This window comes from Lutjanus erythropterus, chromosome 1, assembly GCF_056507025.1.
Source record: "Lutjanus erythropterus isolate fLutEry1 chromosome 1, fLutEry1.hap2, whole genome shotgun sequence".
In the NCBI taxonomy this organism is placed as follows: Eukaryota; Metazoa; Chordata; class Actinopteri; order Lutjaniformes; family Lutjanidae; genus Lutjanus; species Lutjanus erythropterus.
The window spans coordinates 11,262,146-11,289,256 of record NC_139317.1 but is presented as its reverse complement, the minus strand read 5'-3'; the positions used below and the strand labels follow the sequence as shown (position 1 = coordinate 11,289,256).

The following is a 27,111-nucleotide window of genomic DNA, read 5'->3' as shown; positions in this document are numbered from 1 at the left end:
CTCAAAAATAGGGAGGTGTGCGCTTCCCACAGAACATTGTGGAATAATAAGTACACTACAACAGCATTTTATATGTTAAATCCTTTATTTCTACTTGTAATTCTCAGGAAAAATATAGAATAATATGCCTGTCTGGCCATAACTTGCATGAATCTCTGGCATAAACTAATCATCAGTTTTCTGTCAGTCATTAATTTTTTTGTCCATGCTTCCTCTTCTTTATTAAAACTTTACTTAGTTTTTCTTTCCAGAACAAGTAGCTGTAGACATGTAGTCACGTCCATCTGGACAACATGAGCTTACACGTGCTGTACAATGCCGGACACAGGTTGTGATAATGAAAAGGAAAAGAGGTGTGAAGTTTTGTCACAAATACGGGAGAATTGTGACCCTGGGAAGAAACCAAGAAAGAGCAATGAAAAACAAGAGTCTTCTGGGAAAATCAGGAGGGTTGTTATGGGTTCAACAAGCAATTTGCTGCAACATTTGACATTTCATTCAACAACGTGCAACAATGTGCAACCAAATCATGCCAGAACGCTGGATTCATACTTTATTCAACACGCTTCTGGACAAAATGCTGGCAGAGGTGGCAGCACATGACAGATTTCTATTCAACAGTATGGTGTAATGTGCCTCTCTCAGAGCAGCACTGAAGAAAAACATCCATAATATCCAGAAGAATCCATCTGAAATCTCACACCAAGTGAGAGTGAGAGCTTTGCTTTTTAGCTATTAGTGATCATTGACTTCAGTACTAACTAACATTGTTTGGCTGTTACAGAAAATACAAGATAGATTTATCATTATAAAACACATTGTTTTATAGGGAGATTAAATAGTAGTACCATTTCATAATATTAAAATTACATACAGTAGATTAGTTGAATAAATAAAAAATAAAACAAACTGGAGTGCTGAGGATTAAGCAGATACTTCTGTGTCTCTTTCCAGGCAGCAGCAGGGTGAACCAGCTGTGGGTGGGATGATTATTGTCTTTTAGTAACCTCTGGATCTTCTGTTGCTCTTCTGTAAAAGTTGACGAGAACTTGGCGCAGGAATTTTTCTCTCTCTTAAATTTCTTTAAGATGGTGAACGCTCAAATCCTGCAGCAGAATATGAAATCTGTCTAAGGTTAATGGAGTGACAGAAAACACAGATTTCTTGCTTTGATAAATTTTGTTTATACAGTGAAGAATTATCGGATATCACTTCCATGAAGTTGTTCTCAGCAGACAGATCACAGGCAGTAAACTTGGCATTTCATTCTTGTAGCTATAGCAAAGTTCAAGCTGCATGGAAAGTTTATATTATGTTCATTCTAATGTTGATGAGTAAATTATGTTCTTTTGTCTAAATAATTTTTAATAACTATACCACCAAATAATAAACTAAAGCAGTCAGTTTGGAGACTGATGCATAGGTTAATGCATATTTCTCCTTGTTGCATTTAGTTTGAAGTATGTCTATATATAATATGTGTTTTGTTTTTGTTCTTTTTTTTTCTTTTTTGTAAATATATTTTATTCAGAGTTTGCAATAGTTACTAGTTACTGCACACAACAAAAGCTCCATCCAACCTCCTCCTACAGCCGGTAACAACAGTCACAGTAAGAAAATTGTTAAAGTAGTTTTTCAAAAACTGCAGATAAAAATAAATAGATTGAAAATACAAAATAAATCATCATCATCAAGTCCTGTGTGTTAGAAGCATGGAGCAGTTAGACATATTACAGAACTGTGACTCATGTAATGACACACAGACACACAGCTTATTATGAGGGTGACATAACATTTACTAAAAGTTTTTTATAATCTCATATTCAGTCTCTGGTCACATGACGTTACTCAGTCGACCATTTTTCCTGTTTAACATCTAAAAAGAAAAGGATATTAAGTAAAACCTGAGCTGCAGCCTCACACTTTGAACGATTTGAAAAATTTCAGTGGATTTGTGCTTCAGCTCAGCTAGCTTATTAAATTAAGTTACAGTCACTAATCAAAATGTTGGTGATTACAAATTTTCAGATATTCTCGTCAAGTTGCCTGGTGGAGATCTGCACACGGCTGAGTGACCTCCTCTAGTTCAGTCTGACTTTGGTGCGATTCATCTGACATTAATAAAAGTCTGGCGAAATGTCAATATATCACGCTCCCGCTCTGATATATTGACAAAGACAATATACCAGTCTAATCAATGGACAAGAATATAACTGCTCTTTGCCGTATGTTCGTGCTTTTGTCAGAGCCTGTGAGGTGAAAGCCGCTTCAAACAGCCTCCTGCAGCCTCCTGGAAGCTGAAGAGTGTGAAACTAATGGAGTGACGTGCACACGTGTGTAAGACCACGTGTGCAGCAGTGTGAGCCCAAGACACATTTCCATTTTTGTATTCCTGACAATACATCTGGGCCGCAGGTCATTAATGTCTCACCAGGAGGAAGAGGTTGGTTCGCGCTCAGAGGATAATATGAGGTAGATGTGAGTTCGTCCTTCACATGGACGGCACACGAGCTGCTGAAGATAAGAAACATTCATCAGGCAATTTGGTCGTACAGTAAGTGACATTATGTCCAGATTTGTTAATCAAGCTCTCGCTGTTCGTCACATGCCATACGTCCCTGCACTCCCTCAACTGCAGCAGCGTCACTGAGCTCTGACACCTGAACACATCTTCAAATTAGTTTGTTTCAGCCGCTACGTACCTGTGACTCTAGTACATGAGCACAGAGTCAAGATAGTCGTGCTGTTTTCTCTGTATTATTTGATTTGACTTGTTAGTGACATTCATCTGGGCTGCACATCTCAAGTTTGATCAGATTTTTTGGCGGAGTCAGCCAGAGTCCACCACCTGCTGTCTGAAGGAACTGAAGAATTTTCCAATCCAAATACGATTCAAAACGTTTATCTGTGATGTGCTTTTTCCAGGAAACCATCATTTGCTAATTAATTATTATTCCTTATTTTGCACAAAAGGGACTGCAGATGGAAATTAGCGAGCAGCTAAATCTTGAACAATACGTCTTCTCCTTGTGTGAGATGAATGTTTTTTATACATGATTCTTAACACACAAATGTAATAAAAATCGCAAACAAAATGCAGAATGTAAGGACTGCCTAATTTTTTCAGCATAACTCCCTGCCTGCGTCGTGTTTTTGTCCTCTTCTAGTCTCACTGTGCTTCCCTGCACCTCCCTGTGCAACACAGAAAAATAAAATTATAAATAAGAAACATTCACTGTAACGTGACGTGACATGATGTTTACAATGATGTCCACTTATGAGACAGGAAGTGTATTCCATTTCATAACACTGGCACAGCTTGTGATGCGTTAACTTCTTACAAAGAACATCTTTGACAAGAACCTGAGCTTTTCTTGTTGTTATGGTGGCTTTCAGCAATAATGGCATTTGTTTACAAAGTGCTTTCCACAAAAACACAAACCTTAAAGCTGTAAAATAAAATAAAATAAACCTTGGAAGTATCACATATGAGAGGACACTCATTGCAGCGCCAAAATAGTTCAATTATATGCTTTTAAACGTGTAAACTGTAGGAATTTATGTATTTTTGAAATGTTTGTAGTAGACTTGCACCGATTAATCTGCAATGCTCAGAATCGGACGGTTGTCACGTGACCGGCCCTGACCGCAGACAAACTGACCATCACCAAAGCGCTGATAACAGCTACACACACTCAGACACATGCTTGCTTGAAGATGGTGTTAGCGACAGATTCCAAGAACAGATAAAGAGAAGACAGACAGTCTACAACGAGACAGAGCAGCTGACAATGTCGCAGAACAGCCGTAAACTCTCTAGCTCTTCAGGTTAATGTTAGCCAGCAGCAGACTGCTGTTCACAGAGGCACAGTTAAAATCTCACCTCCTGTTCTGGCTAAAGAATAAACAACCTGTCTCCTCAAACATTTTCTCATCCAGACTCGTTTAACTTCTGCGTCTGTTTTTCTCACGGCAAAATTTTACTGCAGCAAACTGTTGCACCGCGTCGGTCTCTGGTTTGTTTACATCTGCTTCCACAGGAAATCACGTGAAATCTTGCGAGATCACGTTTACCCGATTCATAATCGCCTGTCTGTAACCTGGAGGACTTTGGAGGAAATTTAAATAGTATTTAATGAATATTTAATAGTCAGTGTCTTATTATGAACATCTAATTTAATCTTTACAAGAAAAGTTGCAAAAATGTTTGTGAATGCTGTCAATTACAGTTCTTAGAAAGACTGACAATTGGAATCGGCAGGTCAGACCCTTCAAAAAATTGGAAATCGGAATCAGCCTAGAAAATTGAAATCAGTGCATCTCTAGTTTGTAGTTTTCAATAAACAGCAGCCTGTTTAAAGGGAGGGTAGATGCAGGTTACGTTTGCTTTTTTAAGTTATCGTTTGCAGACAGTGTGGAGCAATAGCAGATCTAATATCAAATATTTATAAAGATAGAACTGGATGCCTGTTAGTTCCTAGTTTAGGCTTGGTCTCATTTTAGACTCAAGTCTCAACCCAAACCCCACTGAGTTGTGTTGTAGACTTGTGTTGGACAAGACAAATGGTCTCGACTACAGCTCGGCCTTGTGCACATCATCGAGGTTGTCCTTTTAGTCTTATCACTGCGTGCTGAATTATGCATACACATAAGATACGTCCATCACATACGATGTCCTTGAGTCAAACCGATGCAGAATGTAAAGCATGATGGCTCTTATGGAAATTGAATTTCAGTGTATGAAAGGCTACTTATGTTATCGTCAGAGCTGTGTTGATTTTCATTGATTTGTGTTATAAAAGGACATTCAATAAGCCTATTGCTGTTATACATGACACCACTCTATGATTTATGGCGCCTCTGAACATTCGTGTGCAAGCTGAGCGTGATGTCTAACATTCAGTCTGTGGTCTGCATTCAGTGTACATGTTGTCTGGGAAAAGCGGAGGGGAAAAACAGAAGAAGGTCAAGTGGAGGGATTGACCTAAATCGAGCCTGAATGTTTCTCTGCATACACAGATTCCCACAGCATTTGAATTACTGTCGGGGGCAGAGAAGCTACATTGTGTGGTTTTTAGATGCTCTTGTTGGTGTCTGAAGATTTCTGATGGAAGGTTTTCAACATCTATGCTCAAGTCTTTAATGTATTAAATAATCATGGAATTTAAATTGTATTTAGTCACTTATGTTGTTTATTTTGTCATGCATATATATAGAATAATTTGTACATTTGTCTGCCATCAACGTAACTTATTGAATTTAGAGCTGCAATAATTAATGACTTATTTATGGATTGTTAAATTAACCACCAACTGTTTTGATAATTGAAAGAAAAATGCAGAATTCTCTGATTTCAGCATCTTAAATGTGGCTATTTTCTGGTTTCTTTAATCCTTTATGACAGTAAACTGAATATCTCTTGTTGGTGGGTAAAACAAGTCATTTCAGGGCATCACCTTGAGCTTTGAGAAACAGTGATTGACATTTTTATAACATTTTTTGACATTTTATAAGCTAAACAATTAATTGATTAAGCAAGAAAAAAATTGACAGATTAATAAATAATGTAATTAATCCTTAGTTAGAGCCCTACTTACATACAGTGCAAAAAAAGAACTTAAACTGCAGTTGTTATTATTCATTTATTGTATTTCAGAGTTTCATTACATAATGATCTAAAGCCTGTTTAGTCTCCACCACAAGAAATAATAATGATCATTGGTATAAGAATTCGTAAAATCATAAATCTAGCAAAATCAAGCCAAAAGTGTATGTGATAAAAGGTTTAAAAGTCAGAAAAATAAAATTAAATAAAGTTCACTTGCAGATTACCAGCCCACATGTCCCTCTGGGGGGCCAGATATTTTACTGTACCGGTACACCAGTCACCCACAGAGGAGTTTGGAGGCGAGTCTGAGCTTTTATCCTGCAGCTCTCCAGTGAACTGAACCAAGTATTACGCTTCACAGATAGTGACAGAGCAGCAACATTTCCGCTGCCTTCACTGGACATTTGAGATCCAAACCTGACACTTTTAAAGATGCTGAACATAGTGGAGCATTTAGCAGCTGAAGAGCCAGATGTTTTCCTCAGTTCATAGAGACTAACAGAGCTAAAGAGCAGTGAATACTGGACTGGATGAATGATAAAGTTTCTCTGTAACTTCTGAATCTGTAAATCAACTAACAAGTTCCTAATATCAAATTAACAGGTGATCTACAGACGATCTATAGCGCATGGGCTGAAGTGCAGAGCCAGATGTGTCTTCCTCTGGTTCACTGCTATTTAAGTGGCTGATTTGACAGGTTGGAGAAGCTGAACTGACACGCTCAGTGATGCAGGCACTTAAAGGGATATTTCACCCAAAAATTAAAATCCAGTCGATATCTACTCACCCTCACGCTGACTGAAGGTCAGGTTTATTTTGTTAGTCCACAAAACTCTGCTAGAGTTTAACAGGAAAACAGTGTTGCAGAATCTCCCAAACAGTGGAAGCGAATGGTGTGAATGTAAAATAACAGAACAGAACAGAAGATACTTCCATACTGCTCGTCTGGTGTAGTCCAAGTCTCCCAAAGCCTCAACATGCCAAGTTGACTTGAAAGACGTAATTTATCACCATGAATTTTAGCCTGAATCTTCACTGTAGATGCTCAGCCTGAAGCCACGTTCACACATGCACACTGTCTGAACTGTGTGTGTGTGTGGTGTGACGGTGTGCAAACAGCATGTTGAGGCTTTAGGAGACTTGGATTACACCAGATGAGCAGTATTTATTTATTTATTAATTTTTTATTTATTAATTAATTTATTTTGTATTTTGTTCTGTTTGAAACATGAGGCACAGCAACTGTGAAAGCTGCTCCTTTCATGTGTGCACATACAAGGGCAATAAAGACTGTTCCATTTCTGACGCTGATTATTAAGCCACAGCAGCAATAACACCTAGAAATTACAAGGCAAATTACGTACCCAGCAGCATATTATAACCATATACATTAAAAGCATCACTGTCATCATCGTCTTTGTTGAGATATAAAGGTCATGCTTGAAGGATTTTTTTAATATACATGTAGGAATCCTGGAAAACCCTAGAGAAACCCTTGAAAGTAACCATAGAGATGATGTCTTTTGTGCTTATGCCGTATTTCATGTTGGTCCAGTTGGTCATTTCTGTTTCATGTGTAATTTAGGTCATTCAACAGCCCTTCAGTATTCTTTATTCAGTGTTTCCTCACGTGTTCTTTCACGATGCTGGAATTATCCATATGTGACCTTCAGGAGACAAATGCAAAGCTGCATCCACTGACACTGATGCATAGGGTGAGGGGACTGAGGACCAGGTTTTTCTTGTCACCACCAAACCCAAGGGTTCTGTCCTCTCAGACAGTGGAAGAAAAAAACACGTCACTGCGGAAGTCCCACGTCCCACTGCTCCCTTTTGTTGTTTACTGTACTATATGGGCCATGCTGGTGAGTGGGTCAAAGATAGCAAAAGGGGGGGGGGGGTGTAGAAGATGAGAAGCACACAGGAAACGCTGTGTATTGAGTTGCAGCTGTGACCTTTGTACCCCACTGATGTCATGGAGTTTCTCTGATCTGGGTGACTCTGGAAATTCTGCACCCTGGAGTTTTTAGAATTGCTTTATAGGACAGCAGTGGGTTCAGCAGCATGTATAGGGTACGTTGAATCAGGGCAGCCATGGCTGGACCGCTGACTGATGTAAGCTCGCTCCTGAGCCTGGTGCTATAATTGAAATTGCCAAAGTCTCATTTCAAAACTGCATCCTTACACTCCCAGAATCTCAGTGCCCGCACACATCTAAATGTTCTTGGTTTAAGTCAGTCCCATAGTCCAACATGTGGGTCTAAAATGAAATATTACTGGACTGAAATTACTGGATGCATGGCCAGTTAATTTGGTTTGGAGATTCATTGTCTGTAGAATGTGATTTCAGATCATTTTATGAAGGGGTCTTTAATGTTTTTCAGGCCTTGATTTATAAAGAGACGGAGCAGAGATAAGAAAATGTTCTCATTTTAATGAGAAAGTTGTTTTTTTCAGTGTCGCCATAATATAAAAAAAGAAAGGGAACATTGTTGCTAACAGCAGGGCATAACGTTTTTTTGTTTTTTTTTTCACCATTCAGGGCGCTACAGCGCAGGACATTTTGTACTGTATACCAAGATGTCTCAAAATTAAATTGGAAATATGGACAGATTTTGATTCAGGTGACGGCAGATATTTGCAGCATTCATGAAATTTAATTAAAATGACATTCAGAACATTGTAATTCAAGTGGTCCAAGAGAAAACCTCTGCACTTCCTTTTGGCTCTGTTTCCAGGCTTTAGAAAGTCCACTTTGGCCAATCACAGGTCATTTCAGAGAGAGGGAGTTTCTATTGGCTGATCTATACATGCCCATGCAGATGCCGATTCAGTGTTGGAAAGTTCTGTAGAAATAAATTTCCATTAACCTCTTTGCTTTTGGCAGCTTACAGTACAAAACGCTCTGCAGGGAGCTTCAGGCCCACTGTGTTTGATGCCATGGTGCTCGTAACAACCAGTGACAAAGAGGCATGATGACAAACAGTGGGGAATAACTTATTAGCAGGGATGGTGGTGCGTGTGTGTGTGTGTGTGTGTGTGTGTGTGTGTGTGTGTGTGTGTGTGTGTGTGTGTGTGTGTGTGTGTGTGTGTTGTACTCACCACTCATCCGGCTGTTAGATGGCATCCCAGCCACCTCTGAGGTGTGGGACGCTCTGCCGCATAGTGCTGGTTGGACGTCTTTGAGAAGACCAGTCGTGGTGAGAGGGACTGGGGTCTTGATGAGGCTCAGGCCATGGAGACAGGAGAGGTTTCGCAGGCTGACTGACTCCTGCTGCTGCAGCTGGAGCTCATACGTTTGGTGAGAGGAGCTTAGCGGAATGAAACAGGCAGCAGAGAGAGTGAGAAGGAGGTTGAAGGCTTTGCATTGAGTGTGTTCAATTCTTTCCTGCAGCAGCTTTAATGCCAGTACATGCTGTACTTACCTTTTGTGCTGTTTCTTGTGTTCAGACACATTGCAGCTTGTGAACAGTTTGAAACATTTCTGTCAAGCTGCCTGCACCCGGCTTCTTGTTGACGATTGGCTTGTGAAAATAATTCAAGTGACAATCGTATTTTTCCACTGTGGCATGACAGGACTGTTGCTACCAACTACTCACTATTTCCTTTTTTTCAATATTGTTTGATTTCTGCTGTATTTTAAAAGCAACTGCTTAAAGAGGACCAGTCATCAGCCATTCAAACAAGCCTCCAAAAGTTGAAAAAACATTGAAAACAGCACATTTAGGGCAGCCTAAAATGAGTGTTTTGCCCACAAGGATTACTTCTGAATATGCTCACCTCATTATTTGACACTTTGGCCATGTTTAATATCAAAATCCAACATTTAACTTTATATAAATGAGTAAAAGCATAATAGGTCCCTTATTGCACTGATTTTCCCACATCTTAAAAAGGTAAATTTTCAATTCTGACAGATGTTTGAACAAGATGAAGTCTTTTGTTTTTGAAAGTGTGACTGTACCCCAAGCAAACGCTAGCAGCTCAAAGAGAAGAGATGTGTCTACGTAGGCGTAGTCGTGCTGTTGTGGGCCAGTGGAGCTTCTACAGCTGTCAAAAGCGGCAAAATTGAAAAATATGAAGAAGAAAGTTAGCAGAAAATAGTGTAAACTCCTGTGAATGATGAGTCTGCATCACAGACTCCCGGAGCAGCCTCAGACAGTCTGCTCTATCTCAGCATCTTACATGGTTCAGGATCATTTAAAACAGTAGATGATACGGTTGCAAATTGTAAGCACCTTCCATAATTGATCATTGGTAAAATGACAAATAACACATAAGTAGATGACAGATAAATGTAAAGTGCATTCATAAAAATAATCTGCTTTATTTCAGATCTTTGATTAATTGTTATCATCCGTAGTAGGTAACCTTTTAAGCATTTTAAACCCATGAAATCCTGATTTTTATTAAGAAATGTCAATGTTAAGACCAGTATTTATGTGTTCACATATGATCACAGTGCAGTAATATAATTTAGTTTACAGTTCAGAAAACATGTTTAAGTGTGCAGTGACGCTATAAGATGATTTAGAGTTTTATAAGGACAATAACAGGATAGTTCACATGAACATTAAAGCTAAGAAAAGCACATTTACAATCTGATCTACTGTAGATGATGCAGATGTCTGTCTTTATTTTATTTATGTGAGACGTTTCTTTCTAAAACAGTCATCAGTTTGCCTTCAGCGTCAGTCATCTGTCTGTCTGTCTGTCTGTCTGTCTGTCTGTAGTCACCCACAGCTTTGTGACTCCTGATTAACATACAGAAGCATTCAGTTCATCTCATCTGATAATCATAATGTCACACTTCATATGCTGATGAGTAAAGATCTGAGCTCTGAGCTGAGGGTTTGCAGGTCTCAGTGACGGTTTAGAGCTGACCTATAATACTAAAACTGTCTGTTAAAGCCATCAGCCGTTTCCGCCGCCTCTCACAAATGTTCAAATTATTCACCTGAAGTCAGATTCCAGCAGGAAACTGTGGGTTGTTTTCTCTTTTTTTTTTCTACATCTCGACAGGTGGTAAAACTAACTCGACTCCTGAAGGAGGACTGATTCCTGCCCACTTAGCTGCTGTTAAATGAGAAGACAACGAGCTAAAATACAAGAACAATATGAGGCTCTGAAACACTGAGTGTCTGATGAAGTGTAATAACTTTATAACAGCCCACGCTCAAATCACCGTCTGGTCTGGTTTTTCCATTTTCTTGCTTCTGCTGTAACTGCTGTGATTTAACAGACCAGGCAGCAGATAGTTTAAATGTTTATTCTGGTTGACCTGTGGCCACAAACAGACAAGTTCTTTTGTTGTTGTTGTTGTTCTTATCATCATAGTGGTTTTTTTTTCCATCAAAGCATTTGAATGAGTCGTCTTGTTTTCTCGTCCATCTGATGTTCGATCACGCTGTAAGACCTTTTTTGGCAGCTGGTTCATGTGCAATGAGCAGTGCTGATCAAACATGGATCGAGATTGTGTTACTAAATTACACATTTCTCACTTAAAATGTTGACCGATTTTAGTGTATCGTTCAGCGGTAATAGGCAGTGTATTTTGACCAGGCTGCCGCCATTTTGGCTCTGGTTTCCAAACTGTCAAAACAGGCAGTGTTGATCAGACTTTGCTCCAGATTCTGTCGCCACATCACCTACTTCTGTTCTACAATGTTTTCAGAAACATATTTAAGTGACTGTTTAACTGAATAAGTTACTCACCAGGCCACCGTGTTCAGAATGAACGCAGGGAGGACAGAGAGCGACTTGAATGCACAAACACACACACAGTCATCCTGGATAAACAGAGACGCTTGGATAACAACATACAGAGAGATGGGGCTGAATGTTGTATATTTTATCTTTTAAACTATTGGTTCCCAACCTGGTGCCCATGTGCCCCTCTGGGGGGGGGGGGGGGGGGGGGTCCCCCAAGACTTTTTCTGCTCTGAGGTCCTCAAAATCAGATTTGCATGTCAACTAAATTCACAATTTCATGGTTTGTGCACCTTTTCCAAAGTCAAATTCAAGCACTTTTCAAGCATTTTAAGTATCTTCTTCAAGCTTTTTCAGCACCTTACAGCTGAGGTAAGTGACATATTTATATACAAATATCACATTATCACATTAAATTAGATGTTATTGTTCTATTATCAACGCAAATGAGGTTTTGCGATAGAATAATACAGATGGGTGACAAATTAAAAGAAAACTAAGCTTCATGTTTCAAAACGTGTCGCTTGTCTGTAAGTAGACTTTTCCTCTTGTAAGGTTGCAAATTTTGTGCATTTTCCTCAACTGATAGTTGAAAGTGCTAACAATTGACTAACTGAGTAATCATCAATAATTAATAAGCTATAAAACACTTTTTTCTCATTTTCTTAGCTTGACAAAACAATGTCATGAGGCGTAATTACTGTCATTTCTATACTATCAATTAATTATCAATTAATACCTGTTGAATCGCGGTTAAATTCTTATTTGACAATTAATCGATGATTAATGATTAATCATTAACTTCCTGTGTCTATATGTGAGTGGGTCTTTGGGCTGGAGGGGCTCAGCTTTCTTTAGATACTAGTAGGGAGGAGCTCCAAGGAAAAAAAAGTTGTGAACCTCTGTTTTAAATGATAGTTTAAGATTTGTTTCATGTCTATCAGGAAACAACACACGCACAAAGCAATAGTTTTGGTCTTTACCAGTTTCCAGCAGTTCCATTCGTAATGCAGTTCCAATAAAAGACATGAGGGACGAGCAAGGAAGCTGAGCTGCAGGGGAGTGAGGGGGCAGCAACATAAACAGGAAGTTTTGTGTTGGGATGCACCAACTAAACTTTGTTGCTCCTGATTATGAAGCTTTTTGTTTGTTTGTTTTTTTTCCAAATTTAAATCTGTATCCCACACTGTATAGAACTTAATGGGAATGTTGTTTGCAAGGTAACATGAGACCAGGGATGCTTTGTTACTCGAAACTGATTAAGAGGCCTGAACGAATGTAACTGATGGAGGAAATAATGAATAATGACACTGACTGAGAGACAGTGTTCACTGTGGATTGATCATATCAGGCGGATACACAATCTGCTTAATAAAGTTGTTGTTGCCCTTATTGGATTGATGCATCCTGACTGAAAAGACTGTAAACTTTGATAATTAGCTGCTTGATTTGTCTAAATCAAACTGCAGAAACTGAAATGCAGTCTACAAGCTCACTACTAGATGCAGCTAAATCCTACACACTGGTCTTTTACTTAGAGTTTTTTCTTTAAATTGAGTTTTGCACAGAACAAGGACTCTGTCAGCCATCTCTTACATTACAGTCGCATTAGAAAAGGCTCTTCTGAGGGCCAGTGGAGCCACGGGCAACAAACACACACACACAGAAATCTGTGGTGTATAATGTCTAAATGTGCTTATGAAAGAAACAATCTGTGATCTCAACGTAAACAAAATGATCAACATAAAAACTCAAAACAGCAGCAGCACAACTGAATCACTCCAGGACTGATCAACAGCTCTTGTTTTATACGGACTAATGTTAGAAAATAAAACTAATAAAAAATCTGAGGTTAATTTACATCAGTGATGTTTGTAAACAAAGTCGCACATTGACTTTAATGACCTCATTAGTGCTGAAGGTTGTTTAGTACCTCTGTTCACATAAACTACTGTAGCTGATGTTGTTGTTGTTAAAACTGTTTCACGCAGTTGACAGGTCCTGTGTGTGGCTTTAATGAGGAGCCAGTGTGCAAAATTGTTTTTTGTACCTGATGACACGTTCACACCATTACTCACTGCATTATATCTTGTGTACATTATGAATACTGGACTGTTTCGTCACCAAGGCAACAGTAAACTTAAAGTATCATCTGAACTTTTTGATTTATCAAGGCCACTTGCTGAAATGATCCATAATATCTTGTATAGATTCACACACTGTTTTTCAGTACTAATCAGCAACCTTAAAACAAAAATCCAATCCAACAAATCGTTACTAACTACTCATCAGCAGTTTGTCCAGTTTGTTCTTTTGGCTTTTTTCCCTCTGAGCAGTGATCTGTTTCAAGGTGCCTGGGTTTATTTTCTGCACGTTTGAACAGACAGACAGAAATTTTCTCTAAATGTTACCTGTGTCGAGCCTAGGACAAAAGAGCACGAGCAGCATGTGTGGGATTACTCACGTGTCGCTGTTCAACTGGAGGGGGACATGTCTTCTGATGTTAAGAGGCTTACAGCCCCTCACATCAGGGCTGCGATTGCCTCTGTAATTATGTAACAGAACGAGGTCCGACTCTAACCCCTCTGTGTGTGTCACCTCTCTTTCACCCACGCAGGAGCGGTTTGCGTCCGTGACCGGCTAACGTTTCGCTTCTGTCAGACCCTCCGCTGGCTCGGCCGCTGCCACCTGCCCAACGTACGAGCGCAGTGCTGCAGATCGTGCAGCCAGCGTTCCCGCGGCTCCAGCAGTGCGTCTCGCCGCTGAGGTGCAACACATTAACCACTCGTGAGCAGGAACACAGACTGCACCCACTGAATGATGGAACATGAATCATCATTTAAACAATCTGAGCCCTTTTCTGAGTTCTTCACCGCTACAGACTAATTATGAATTAGTACTGCAGGTTTGTACTGGTGAAAAGAGGGCTGACATCAAGTGTAAATGTAACAAAGTGTAGCCTCGTTCTTAGCAAAACAATGAGAATGTATATATTTGTTTGCACTTTTTTTTATTATACTGTTTGACCAGGATGACATTTAATGAATCAGGATTTCATTGTGACAAATAAGGCGCTACATAAGGGGTCTCCAGTCAATGTAGCAAGTTTATTAATGCATTATTACACATGTAGATAAACCACTCTTTAACCGTCATGGTTGGTACAATGCTTTCATTTTACTGACAGCAGCAGAAACTGAACAGAATAAAACAGGATGATATTTGCAGTGTGTTTTTCACGTATAATGTGGTACCAGTGTAGCAAAAACTAAGTGGTGCATTAATGTTGTTTTTGGACATATACAAAATAATTGACCGTTTGCTAAATCCTGCCCTCGCTACTATACCTGTCAAGCTTTTTTTTTTTTTTTTTAGCTCGCATGGAACATAATGCAGTTCACTAGAACGATAGCAGATTTCTATACGGTTCCTGGAGCCAATCTTTTCACTGATACCAGGAAAAGCACTTAGTAACAGGGTCACATCTCACATGTTCTTATAGTTGCTGTTGTTAAATTTCTTTTTCAGGAAGCTCGTATTCATGCTCTCAAAATAAGCGTGGAATTTTTTCACAATAATGTTCATCATTACAACTGTTTTTCTGTATCCTCAATCAAGGGCAAACTGTTTTTTGTAGCTCTAATCAGCAGCTTCAAAAGAAAATCCAATCCAACAAATCATTAGAAACTACTCATCAGCATTTTGTCTAATTTACTCTTGTGTTTTTTTTTCCCCTCTGAGTGGTGAACTTTTTCAAGGTGTCCGTGTTTATCCACGTGTTTCATCCACAGGATAAAAGAACAGAAACACTCGAACTACCAGACATTTTTGTTAAGTTATCAGCACCTACAGGCAAAATGTTGGCTGGACATCCAGGAACGACACTCAACAATCAGCCATCTTTCTGGTGCGTTTTTCAAGCAGCTCTCACAATTCCCACTGATTCTACTTTTAATGATGAAACTCTAAGTCATTTTTTAAAACAATGTGTCCTTGATTTCAGACAAAAGTAGACAAAAAGAGCCTTCTCTTCTGAAATTATAATTGTCAGTGGAAGTTAAATGTTTGTTAATCAGAACTTATCCTGAAAAGTTTTTTCCATCTCCCATTAAGTCCATTAACTCTCTTTTGCAAAAGGCAAAAACTACCTCACTTCAGCTTCAAAACTTGTTTTTTTGCAAAATCGAGGAAGTTCTTTTGAATTTTGCCTTTTCCATCAACCATTTCCAGCGCTATGGCTGCTTCAAAATGTGCATAAAAATAGGCTGATGGAAACACAGCTAATTCATTCCTTACACTTTTGCAGAGGATTTAAAAAAAATAAAAAAATACCACCACCCTCGCGCCACGCTTTTACAACAGGCCCATTCACACCACTTCAACACATGGCCTGCAGTGCCTAGTTACAGTTGCTAAGCTATTATTGGACAATCGCTGCTCAGGGGTGGGGTTTAGCAAACGGTCAGTAGGAATGTTTAGTGTCTACACCAGCATGTAAAAAGCTTTTTGGCTTTACCACACTGATTATTTTAAAAGTCAAAGTGTAAAATGTAAATGTGAAAAGGTGCTAAAGGCCGTACAGGCTCCAGAGAAATTCGGGTCAGGTATTGGCAGGCCCAGTGCCTTATCTACTTGAATATTGGATAATTCAATGTCATTATTTTCGTTAACCACTTGATTGAAATTCTTCAAAATGGAGGGAATTATTGGAATAACGTCAGTGTCATTTCAACATTAGGTTTAGTATGGTGTATTGAGGAAGTAGTTATATAGTATATTGTATTTTATACTTTTGCAAAAGTGCTTTGTAGTCACTGTTGTCTTTTTGTTTTGGAGGAACTGAACTCTACTGACCTGTGACAATTTTTCCTGTTTTCTGCTTGTTCTGTTCATTCAGAATTGTTGTCGGCACTGAAACACTCATAACCTTCAATTCAGAGTCTTTTCAGCGGGAAATGAAAAGCAGCTCAGTCTTGTCATTACAGTCCCACCCGTTGCAGTGCCATCATATCCTCCTGTATTTCTTTATGCTGTTTGATGTTTAAAAAAAAAATGGAACGTGTAGAAGAGCTTTTCTGCTATACTGAACAAAAAAATCAATTCAAAAAAGGAGAAAAAGAGGGAAAACTGTCAATGCCACGCTTTTCTGAAATGGTGTTGTACGAGAGTGTCTACAGTAGAGTCAGTAGATCGTCCCATGAGAAGCAGCTCTGTAGCTTTAAAGAAATGTTTCTTGTCTGGAAGAGTGCAGCGCCAACAAGTCTGGAGTTTTGGTTGTGTAGAAACAAGGTGCTTGTTGAAGTTAATCTGACTTCACACATGGCAAAACCTTCAAACTAACATACATGCTTCCTTCAGACAACTGTAAGCAACGCATGTGCATATCAGAAGATAATAGATGGTAATGCAGGTATAATTTCATCCTCATTAAAACTAAATCATACCTGCCTTGTATACATGTATTTTGTACACATGTAAAGGGGCTACATGTGGCAGAAGATATGTTTTTTTTTTCTTTTAACAATGTATTTTTACAGGTTCACAGGTAGGTGCTGGGAACAGGCAGTTAAAGTGATGCTCATATGCTGCCTTGCTTGTTATCTCAAAATTGCATCAATTTGAAACTGTACTCAGAACTGAATTGACCCTTTCTAAGTCCCAACCCTTTTTGTTCTGTGCTCCAGTAACAGTTTGAAACAAGTCGGTTTTCTCCCTTCCTGTTTCCTGTAGCCTACTTATGCTATGTGCAAGGCTTGTCTATGTTGAAAACAAAACCAATTTTTGAACATGGTTGAGAGAAGAAAGTAACAGTCACATCTTAAGTTGGCTATTTTTTTTTTTTTAAATAAAAACATCAGTTAAGTGCATCTGATGGTGTCAGCAAAACACAAATTAACTAGCTAGCTGTTCTATATCAGTCATTAGCTAACTAGTTAGGAAGCATTTTGCTAACATTAGCTAAATTAAGATATGACTATATATGTTGCTTTTACACGTCCCCCAGCAAAAATCTTTTCACAATCCTTAAAAAATTTGGCTTTGTTTTCAACGTAGACAAAACAAGCACAAAGCGTATCTAAGCAAATTCACTAAATACAGGAAACAGGAAAGGTGAAAGTTGAACGAGGTTGCACCAGGTAACATGATTGCCCAACTGAGTGCTGCGGGAATGAGTCCAAAATGAGTTAGCATATTAGCACTTCTGGTTTCCTCATCTTGAGGTTTTTTTTTTTAATGGTTCTTTCATTGAATCATGCAACCATAACGTAGTTCGTTTGTAGCTTAATGTTTGCTTTTTACTTCTGGTGATTGCATTTAAGCTTAAAAAAATGAGATGTTCATGTGTGAAGATTATTTTGCTGAACAAAACATAAGTAACAAAAACTTTTGTTTGCTACAGTACAAATACAAACTCTGATGAAAAAATCCTATTGCCCTTTTGTGGAGTGAACCTGAGTGATGCTAACTCAGGTTGGCTTACAAAAATTCATCCTCCCTGCAGCACTCCATTGGAGATTTGAGCAACAGGGGGCTGGGGCTTAAGACAGATCTTGGTTACTGTTGCTATGCCTTTCAAGCTTTTTTTACAGAGATAATGGAGGTGGACTGGCGCTATTTTGTGCCCTCAGCACTCTTTGTGATGCAGTCACGTTCCCGACACAGTCAAAACGTCAAAAAGATAAAATGCGTGTCAGAGGTGTACCCAAAATTTAAACTCAATGTTTTCACAGACGAAACCTTCTCTTAACTGTGCAATAGGCTCAATTCAGCAGAGAGGAGGAGGAAAGAGGCACAGTGCAGTCTGTGGAAATATTGGTTGTACTTGGGTTTTGCCCTGGACGAACTTGTCATCATTCCAGACAAAATGCAGACATAAGGAACACCTCAGAAATAGATTTGAAGGCCACTGCTCAGGTACAGAATAACAGTACATTATATTTTTTCCCCTCAGCGTTGGGCAGGGAACATTATGTGACTGAAATGTATGGAGTACTGAGGTCACAGAGCTACGTTACATGAGACTGTGTTAACTCCACAAAATACACTTTCAAGACAGTCTACAGCTGGGTGCCATGCAGAAAGACTCTCTAGTCATTACATTTCTGCTCTTGTGTTTTTTTGGAGGCAAAAAAAGAAACTACTAGTTCTGCTTATATGGAGAGACCTTGAGAGATCTTTTCTACACCCCGGCCTTTTTGCTCTGTGCTCCAAAAAAAGTTAGTTTACGTTAGCGAAACACTAAGCTAACTAGCAAGCAAGCGTAGTTTACTTATAGAGCACCTTTCACAGACACCTGTCACAAATGCTGCGTTCAAATGGGATCATGTTTACGAGATGAGCCCATCATAATGAACTGTAAGGTTTCTGTTAGCTTTGAGTCCACAATGTTCTTTTCGTGACGTCCGTGTACTAATTACAAGTACATGATTTCCATTTGAATGTAGAAAAAGTACTTCACTGTTAAAATAAAATAAACATACTACCATATGCTAGCCACATGCCTGTCTGAACAGGAAGGTTTTTAGCCGCTAAGCTAAGCTAGCTAGTTGATGATTGATGTAGATTAGCTAGCTAATTTGCTAACATTAGCTAACCAACGTCTTTTAACCATCTCTGCAAATTTTGGTTTTCTTTAGTAATATATAGACAAGCCTTGCACATGACATACGTAAGTGCAGGAAACGGGAAAAGAGAAAGCTGACTGAAGTACCGGGTTAGCTCAACTGTCACTGGAGCGTAGAGCAAAAAAGGGGCGGGATTTAGGAAGGGTCGATTAAGTAGAGTCCCAAGCTTGACACACCTGCACCTAATTACAATTGCTGAACAGACTGGACAGTCATGGGAGAGGTGTGACAAACAGTCCATCATGTTTGTAACTGACGCATTCGCTTTCCATTTCTTACAGTTGATGTTTGACTGCAGACATTGAGCCTTTAACTGAGATCAGAATTCTTCTTTTTCTCAGCTTACTTTGTTGAACTGATTGAACCGCTTCTGTTTTTAAAGATTCAGATTTGTACATTTAATTATGATGTTGGTTTCCAAGCACAAGACTCCAGCCAAGTGGCTAATATGATGCTTACCTGCCTGCAGTTGCTATGTACGGTTTTCCTCAAATAGAACCTGCGTTAGTGTCACAGCCACGGTAGCTACTGGAAGATGTTTTTCAAAGCAATTAGTTACTTGGTTAACAATCTCTTAACAAAATCCCACTGTAAACGTCATTTAAGTGAGCTGTTAATAGGCTGCACAACAATTACATGTTGTGGAGAAAATGTTACTCATGTATTAATCACTGGTGTATATTTATATACTGTGCTTTATACAACAAAATAAAAGTTGTGAAAAAAGTCTCACATTACAAGTCGCTTATTTAAATTCCAACAGATTTGTTTGGATAGGGGGTGAACAGAAAATTTAATGTTTTTTAAAATTTGATCCCATCAAAGAAGCATTACAAAACATTACAGCAGCATGTTCATACGTTCACTGTATGTCAAGTCAAGTCCTCATCGTGGCGGCCGTTCTGAAGCTTATTCCCTGAAAGTTCAGTAGTCGACAGGTGGCAGCATCACCATCTGGGTGAACTCTTCGTAGTTGATGGTCCCGTTTGACTTGATGTTCGCCTCTTTGAAGAGATCGTCCACTAGACGAAGAGGACAGAGGAAACGGCTTTGTGAGTGAACTTGACGAGGAGAAGAGATGCCTGAAAACTCATTCGACTCCCACCGTTATTCAGGACTGCCCGAGGTTAAAGAGTCTCCCCTGGTCTTTGCCTGGGGGGAGGTTTTGACTGTCTGACAACAACCCCTTCAAAGTGTAGAGCTGCCAAAGACCAAGACCTCTGTGTGCTGAGCCAGACTGTTGGTGTATTCCTGGAGTTATCATTAAAAAAACTGAACCGATTCACCTTAGGAGATTTCTATCCAATTTCAGAAATGTTAGCAACCAAATTTTACTATAAACCTATTATGAGTACTATTAGTGTAATTTCTGTTATTTTGACATCTTGAGGTATCAATCTAACGAAAGATATTTACTCACACACTGTACTAAAGGATAATTCTGATCTACTGCTTGTATTTTGTGCTATTTAAGACTTTAACTCTGCTCCATTTCAGAGCAAAATATTCTACTTTTTACTCCACTACATTTATGTCTGAGCTTTAGTTACTGGTTAATTTGAATATTATGATTTTACATTAAAAAAAAATATGATGAGTTAACTTTATATAGTATGATGATCTGTCTGTTTACTGATTCATGTTCACTTTGCGATGCATTAGAGTCATGTCAAGTTAGGGCCAATGCTGCTTCATAATAAAAGCTTCTAGATAACAAAATAATTCCAGTTTTACAGCCGCTCCACTTGAGTTACTTAAAAGATACACTTTCAAGCAGGTAGGCCTGTTATAATGGAAACACAAACCCCTGCCTGTGCTGGGCGAGACTGAGCTACTGTATGGAAAAGCGTTATTGGACTCGAATTTGGTGGTCAAAAGTCAAGGTCATTGTTGAGTTAAGTTCTTGGGTCGTCCCATTTTCGTGAATGTGATATCTCACAAATGCCTTGAGCGAATTTTTCAAACTTGACAAAAACGTCCAAAGATCAAAGATTGCCTGGTGGAGATCTGCACTCTACTGAGTGAACTCTTCTAGTTGAACAATACAATACCTAATAATATACTCATAATAGGGAGCATTTATGTGGATTTTGTTCATTTGATTTTAAACTTTGAATACATGACTTCCCCTTTTTATGCAGTATTATTGCACAATTCTAGGCTGTTAAAGTAAAAGATATGAATATTTCTTCCACGTCTGACTGGTTTAATCACAAACAACAATAATTATCAGACCAAAGCTTCCTTACATTAACACAAGAAATATATTTCTTATCTCATTTCAATTAATTTTAATTGCCATTCATTACTGTACTCTTTGGCATGTCAATTAGTTGCTCTTTCTGAAGCCAACGAAAAGAAAACCCCCTGAATAATTAGAGTATTACAGCAGCAACACGGGGAGCTGCTACAGTTCATAGCTGGATGGCTTGAAAGTATTGTTATCTGCTCTTACAGTGGCATCACTCTCTGTTTCTGTAGTTCCTGGTGGAAGTCTCCTCGCTGGGAAGCAGCCAATCTTCTTTTATAAACGCCCATCCAGAGGCAGTACACTGACAGTATTTTTCAAAGCGTGAGATCAGTCATTTATTCACTTACTGGCTTCAAAGCAGCAAAAAGATTTAATTCAAATCGCATCAAAATCAATCCCTAGATGTCAACGTCCCTGCAGGAGTCCTTCCATTAGTCTCTCAGCCTCGTTTTCGATGCTTTGACTCTTCTGTCATCGCGTCACATTTGACATGAAACGTCCATGATAACATTACAGACGTACAGAATCCATTGTGTCCTTACATGCAGTAAAAATCAAAAATGTCGGAAAAAACTGAGACCAGGATTGATTTCTGTTATTGAATTATCCAACTATATATCACCACATATAGTTGGATCTGCCTGACGACAGCCTGACAGTATTTTGTGACTGGACACACTGGAAGATGGGTAAGGATAACTTAAGTATTTTTCAACTTGGACCCTATTTTACAATGTTTTTTGTGTCTTAAGTGACAGCAGTTTAAGTGAGATCGCTGCAGCAGTCAGCTGTGAAACGGGCTGCAATTTAATCTTTGTGAGGAACCGCAAACCATCAATGCAAGTGACAAGCTCAGATTAAAACAGGCAGAATCAAAATAAAACTCACCAAAACCGCTGCCTCGATGTGTTAGTTTGTGTGGGTTATTGTGCGGCTTTGTTGAATCCGAACTAACCTTTCAAAACACCAAAGTCACACAATAACACAAACAAACAAACAAACAAACAAACAAACAGATCGAGGCAGGAAGACCAGCAGCTCCCCTGGTCTGCAAGGTAAATTTCATATATGGGGTTTGGTTTGTTTTGAGAGGGCGATACTTTGCTCACATAACAGTGGTTTCCCATCAGAAAAGGCTGTCCGACAACAAAGTATAGCAGTGAAAATATTCTAAATATAGCGTACACTTAAACTGATGCTGAGGTTTTTTTTAGGAGGGCCTTTTTTTCAGTGCTCTCTCTGCTTCTTCTAGGTGGGGGTACTGTAACTAATACAGCGACTACCAACAAGTATCCCGTACAACCCCAATTTAAATGATTCAAACTACTCCTTTAAGGTTAACTTGATGCAAAATGAAGTAAATATCAGGTGGAAGGCTGCATTACACAGACAGGTCATAAGACTGCTGAGAAGCCAGACCTGCTGTAGTCGGAGTTAAGAGTAGATTGTTGTCTTCGTGTGGCTCACAGCGCCACGGGAAGATCCGGTAAATGTGACATATGAAAGATGAGGTAGGGGAGAGAGCCGGGTCAGCTCAGATGAGAGAAGAAGCCGTCCATTTGATTGAAATATCACTTCATGGGTCCAAACATAAGTCCTGTCTAATATAAATAGGTTGATCCAAAATCACCTCAGATCTCCAGGTCCTCTTCATAAATCTCAGTGTTTACCCCTGGTGGTTTGATATTCACTGCAGTCATAACGTATTGGGACAGATATGAATTATTCATCGTTCTGTCTCTCCTTCACTGGATAATGAATGAAGCAATGACATTCAAGTGTTAAGGGTATTTTGAGGTGCTCACATTCATATCAGATCAATACTTTAGCACTTAACAGTCAGGTGAATGTGCGAAGAGTGATACGACTTCAGCGTGGTTCATTAGTTATTGGTGTTAACATCTTCAAATTTAAGCTCAAGGTCCACAGTTTTATCAACACAGCAACTCGGCAGCTTTCTCTAGTCTGTTTGCTGCTTGATTTCTGTCACAGGTTCACATTTTCTACAGATTTTCAGAAGAATCAGCGTTTATGTTTACCTTCTTTGTTCGTGAGTTTCTCTCCCAGCATGGTGAGCTTGTTCCGCAGCTCGGAGGCCTGGATGTACCCTTTCTTCTGTTTGTCCGTCATCCTCAGGGCCTCCAGGATTTCTGCTTTGGGGTCCTCCTGCTGCATCTGTCTGTGCATCATCATCAGGAACATAGAGAAGTCCACCTCTCCGGTCTTTTCTGAAAATGACAGTGGCACAAAAATCAGAACTGCGTCATGTTGTTGAACAACTCGAGAAAAATTCTGCATGAGTTTACAAGTTACATTATATTTAAATCTACTATAAGGAGTTTTCAGTTATTAAACAGTCTCAGTTTAATACTGATGCCTTTATATGACCTACATAAGTTAATAAGACCATCCTTTCTGCCCTCGGGTCAGATTCTCCAAGAAATCAGATAAAACGAGCTTGTGTTTACTTTTCCCAAGACAAAATAACAGTGAGTAGTACGTTAGATGGTTAAAAGAAAGCAGGAGGAGATTTTTATTTAGATAATTTTATTTTTGACCTAATATTTTGTGGTCATTACTGTGGAAACACTGCTGCTTTTTGTCCACAGGCCCCTAACATCAACACAATATGCAGGTTCCTTGTTGCAGCTTTAAAATGGGTTGTAAGAGGATAAAAATATTGTCCACTGGAAAAGAAAAATGTATCCCGTCCTTGTTCCTTGCTTTCCAATAGGGGATTTTCCATATTTATTATTTATTTCAAGACTCTAACTACTGTCATACTGTAGGTTGTACACACTATAAAGCCCTCTGAGACAAATCTGTGAGCTCTATAAATAAAACTGACTTTTTTTTTAAGAGCAAAGCAACATTTTTCTTGTGTTTATATGCCTTGACTTGATAATTGTCTTTTTTCAGTTTGTTTTGTCTATAATTTCTCATAAAAGCCTTGAACTCAAAATAATAATAATAATTAAATGAAAAAAATGCTGTACATTTAATAAAAACATATACCACCCACAATAACAACTCACTGACAATTAAAATACTGAAATTCCAGCTGCTCTCCTGCATGAGTTCCTTCCTCTACGCGACACAGTAATGTGTAAACAAAAGAATTAGTTAACTAAATCTAAACTAAAAACCAAACAAGGCGTGAAAAAAACATTTTAGTTAAATGAAATATAAAATGAAAGAAAAAGCAACTGAAATTATAGTGTACTTACAAAACTAACTCAAGTTAAATAAATTTACAGTCTTTAGGTTTAGTCTTTGTCAGTTTGGTCAGACATAAGGAGACACAGGGACATGACTGTAGACATTAAATGTTGTGTTTGTACTGTGTCTTACCTCTCTACCTCTTACCTGACAAATATCATCCATATTATAATAAAAAAAAACCTAAAACTAATTTAAAAATAAATAAATAAATAAATAAATAAACTAAAATTTTAAAAGCATAGACCCATTAAAAACTGGACTGAGACGAACAAACTCACCCTCGAAACTAAATGAAACTAAACCAAATTGAAAAAAATATATAAAATGAAATAAAAATAAATGAATATTAGAAACTTTTAATAAATCTCCTGTATGAAACCACAAAAGGCCGTTACTCAAAGACTTTTAGTTTTGCTGTTAACACACTGTTTTGACTTCTTTAACTCTGAACAGGTTTTTGTCACTTTCACTGCCGCACAAACAAATCAGATTCACTGTATGTCGTACTTTACCGATTTTGTGGACTTGCAGGTGTCTGTCGATTTCACCGTACGTGGGGCTCGTACCCAGGCAGCGCATGACTGTGATCAGGTCTTTGGCTTCGATCTTAGCCTTTTGCTTCTTGTCATACAAGGAGAAGCACTCCTTGAACTCTGTGAGGGACATGAGAAAAAAAGTACAGGACAATTTTCAGTACAATTTATCCATCAAACAATAGGAGGTTAAAGTAATTGATAGAAAACATGCAGTGCTGAAGAATACTCTTACCATTGATCTGAACTGGTGTGAAGAATTTAGCCTGAAAGGAGATGACAGATTGGCATCACAGGACACAAATATTACTATTACATAAGGAAAATCATTTCAAAAAGGCTTAATGGAGTCACTTTATTGTTCTTACCATTTTTGCAGCCGCTTTGTTTCTTTCCAGGAAGGAGAGAGAGGTTTATGTCGCCCACGTCACCTGTCCCTCCACCTCTGTTTAAAGTCCACCACCTGTAAGCCTCCTCTACGTAATTTAATATGCGTTGCCGTGGAAACGCAGATACCAGATCCACAGCATTGTCCTTTTCCTTTCCACCCCTCCAGTAAAGGGAGGGGACAAATTATCCCCAGTCAATCACCAGATGATACTACAGTGTCGTATAATAATAAAAGGAAGTTGTTTGTAACCAAATAAATAACAGGATTTTATATCATTTTAACTGAATGTATTGACACAAATAAAACAGTTACAGGCTCCTTTAAAGACAGTTGATTAAAAGGGAGCGTTCACCCCTAGTGCTATTTATCCAGTTGTAGAGTTGCCTTAGAGAATATGTAGTTTTGATTTTGAGGTGAACTGTCCCTTTAAAGCACATTCAGGGTCAAATGAGATAAGTTAATAAGGTAAAAATCAACAAGTTAAAGGTAATTTTAACATTTTAGTTAAGATAAAACATTTGCAAAGTCTAAACAATGAGGAACCGGTAACTAAAATGTATTTCACAAGCAAAAAACTGATCTTTGAGCAAAGGAACTTTATTGTACAAACACAAAACAATCACAGTTTTACATTAAAACAGTAACTCTGAAGGCAAAGCTGTCGATTCAACATGTAAAAGTAGAAATCAGCAAAGTAACAATTTATCAGTCAACTTCTGTTCTTATAAAAAAAAAATTCATTTGTACTTGAAACTCATCTGCTCACGTTTCCTTGCCCGTCCTTGAAAAAAAATGTAAAAGCGAGTGTACATGTACATTGTACATTATTCACACACGTCATGGCAATAAAGAACAATATGTTGTCAGTGAGTGTAAATTGTCAATAAGGCTGCATTATATATGGAAATATAATACAGCAGTTCACAGCTCTCATGTCTAAATGAATGAGCTAAAACTTTAAATACCTGAGAGATTTTTTTTTTTTTAATGATAGCTTTGGATAAGTCCTCCATTTCATTTTCTATTTGCTTCAAAAAATAATTTTATAGATTTGCCTTTCTGACTATCCAGCACACTCTGTTCTTTATATAATACTGCTCAGCCATGTTATCTTCAGACTTTGTTCTTATTTTAATATTCTCTTTTATCCTGTTTTTAAAATGTTTTTTTGGCTTTTTATTATTGTAGGCAGCTGTTGTTGTTTTTTTGGGAGAATGCATATTGATATCTTTTTATTCTTTTGTATCTGAATTGTTGTTGATATTGAAGTTTGTGCGTCTTGCTTGATAAGTGATGTGGAACTTCAATTTTATATTATTCTTTTTAATACCTTTGTGTTTAGAAAATGAGTCAAGAATGACTGCCACCTTCGTCGTCTTTTCTTTCTTGACAGGAGCAGCCGTAAGTGACACTCCATTTATTGAACACTTTTTTCTTCTGAGTTATTAAACATCAACCTCGCAGCCTTTAGCCATTGATTGATTGGATTCTTTGGTGAGGTTACACAAGGTAAGATGTGTTCCTTGTTTTTCAGTGAATATACCGTACGTACTGTATATTCAACTTGTCATTCCCTTGGCTGGTTAAGAGGCAGTCAGTCTATCAAATTTCCTGTCAAGTGGTGAGAACAGCTGCAGCTACTCTGTGTTCTTTAAAGGCTGGAATACCGAACCTGCAAAGCGAGCAAGGAGCAAAGTGCCCCAAGGTCTCAAACCTCAGTAGCCCCGGAGGCTCCAGGTTGTCTGAGTGGCAATTACTTTGTGGTAATTTGA

General features: G+C 38.5%; 2 protein-coding genes across 2 annotated transcripts in view; one reads left to right on the top strand and one right to left on the bottom strand.

Annotated features, from left to right (window-relative positions):
* The window catches only part of adamts7 (a disintegrin-like and metallopeptidase (reprolysin type) with thrombospondin type 1 motif, 7), a 141,218-nt gene extending 126,397 nt beyond the window's left edge, over nucleotides 1-14,821 (top strand). The window contains exon 24 of the mRNA XM_084742036.1: nucleotides 13,935-14,821. Within this exon, the coding sequence (XP_084598162.1) occupies nucleotides 13,935-14,083 (149 nt within the window). The 3' untranslated portion in view covers nucleotides 14,084-14,821. The remainder of the gene's footprint in view (nucleotides 1-13,934) is intronic.
* A 4,223-nt stretch (nucleotides 14,822-19,044) lies between these two features.
* Nucleotides 19,045-25,443, bottom strand: LOC146332642 (calmodulin-like protein 4). Its single transcript, XM_084741918.1, has 5 exons — nucleotides 25,317-25,443; nucleotides 25,184-25,214; nucleotides 24,928-25,068; nucleotides 23,233-23,421; nucleotides 19,045-19,964 (listed from the first exon to the last, which is right to left on the bottom strand). Exons 1-5 carry the CDS (start codon nucleotides 25,317-25,319, stop codon nucleotides 19,867-19,869), a joined length of 462 nt encoding a protein of 153 aa, XP_084598044.1. The 5' UTR covers nucleotides 25,320-25,443; the 3' UTR covers nucleotides 19,045-19,866.
* Nucleotides 25,444-27,111: the final 1,668 nt, after the last annotated feature.

What these genes read in the sequence shown, in the direction of transcription:
- LOC146332642 (XM_084741918.1), bottom strand. An exon ending in CACACCAGTTCAGATCAATG is followed by an intron (nt 25,069 to 25,183) that starts GTAAGAGTATTC and finishes TGTCCCTCACAG; the next exon opens with AGTTCAAGGAGTGCTTCTCC. An exon ending in CCTGCAAGTCCACAAAATCG is followed by an intron (nt 23,422 to 24,927) that starts GTAAAGTACGAC and finishes TGTCATTTTCAG; the next exon opens with AAAAGACCGGAGAGGTGGAC.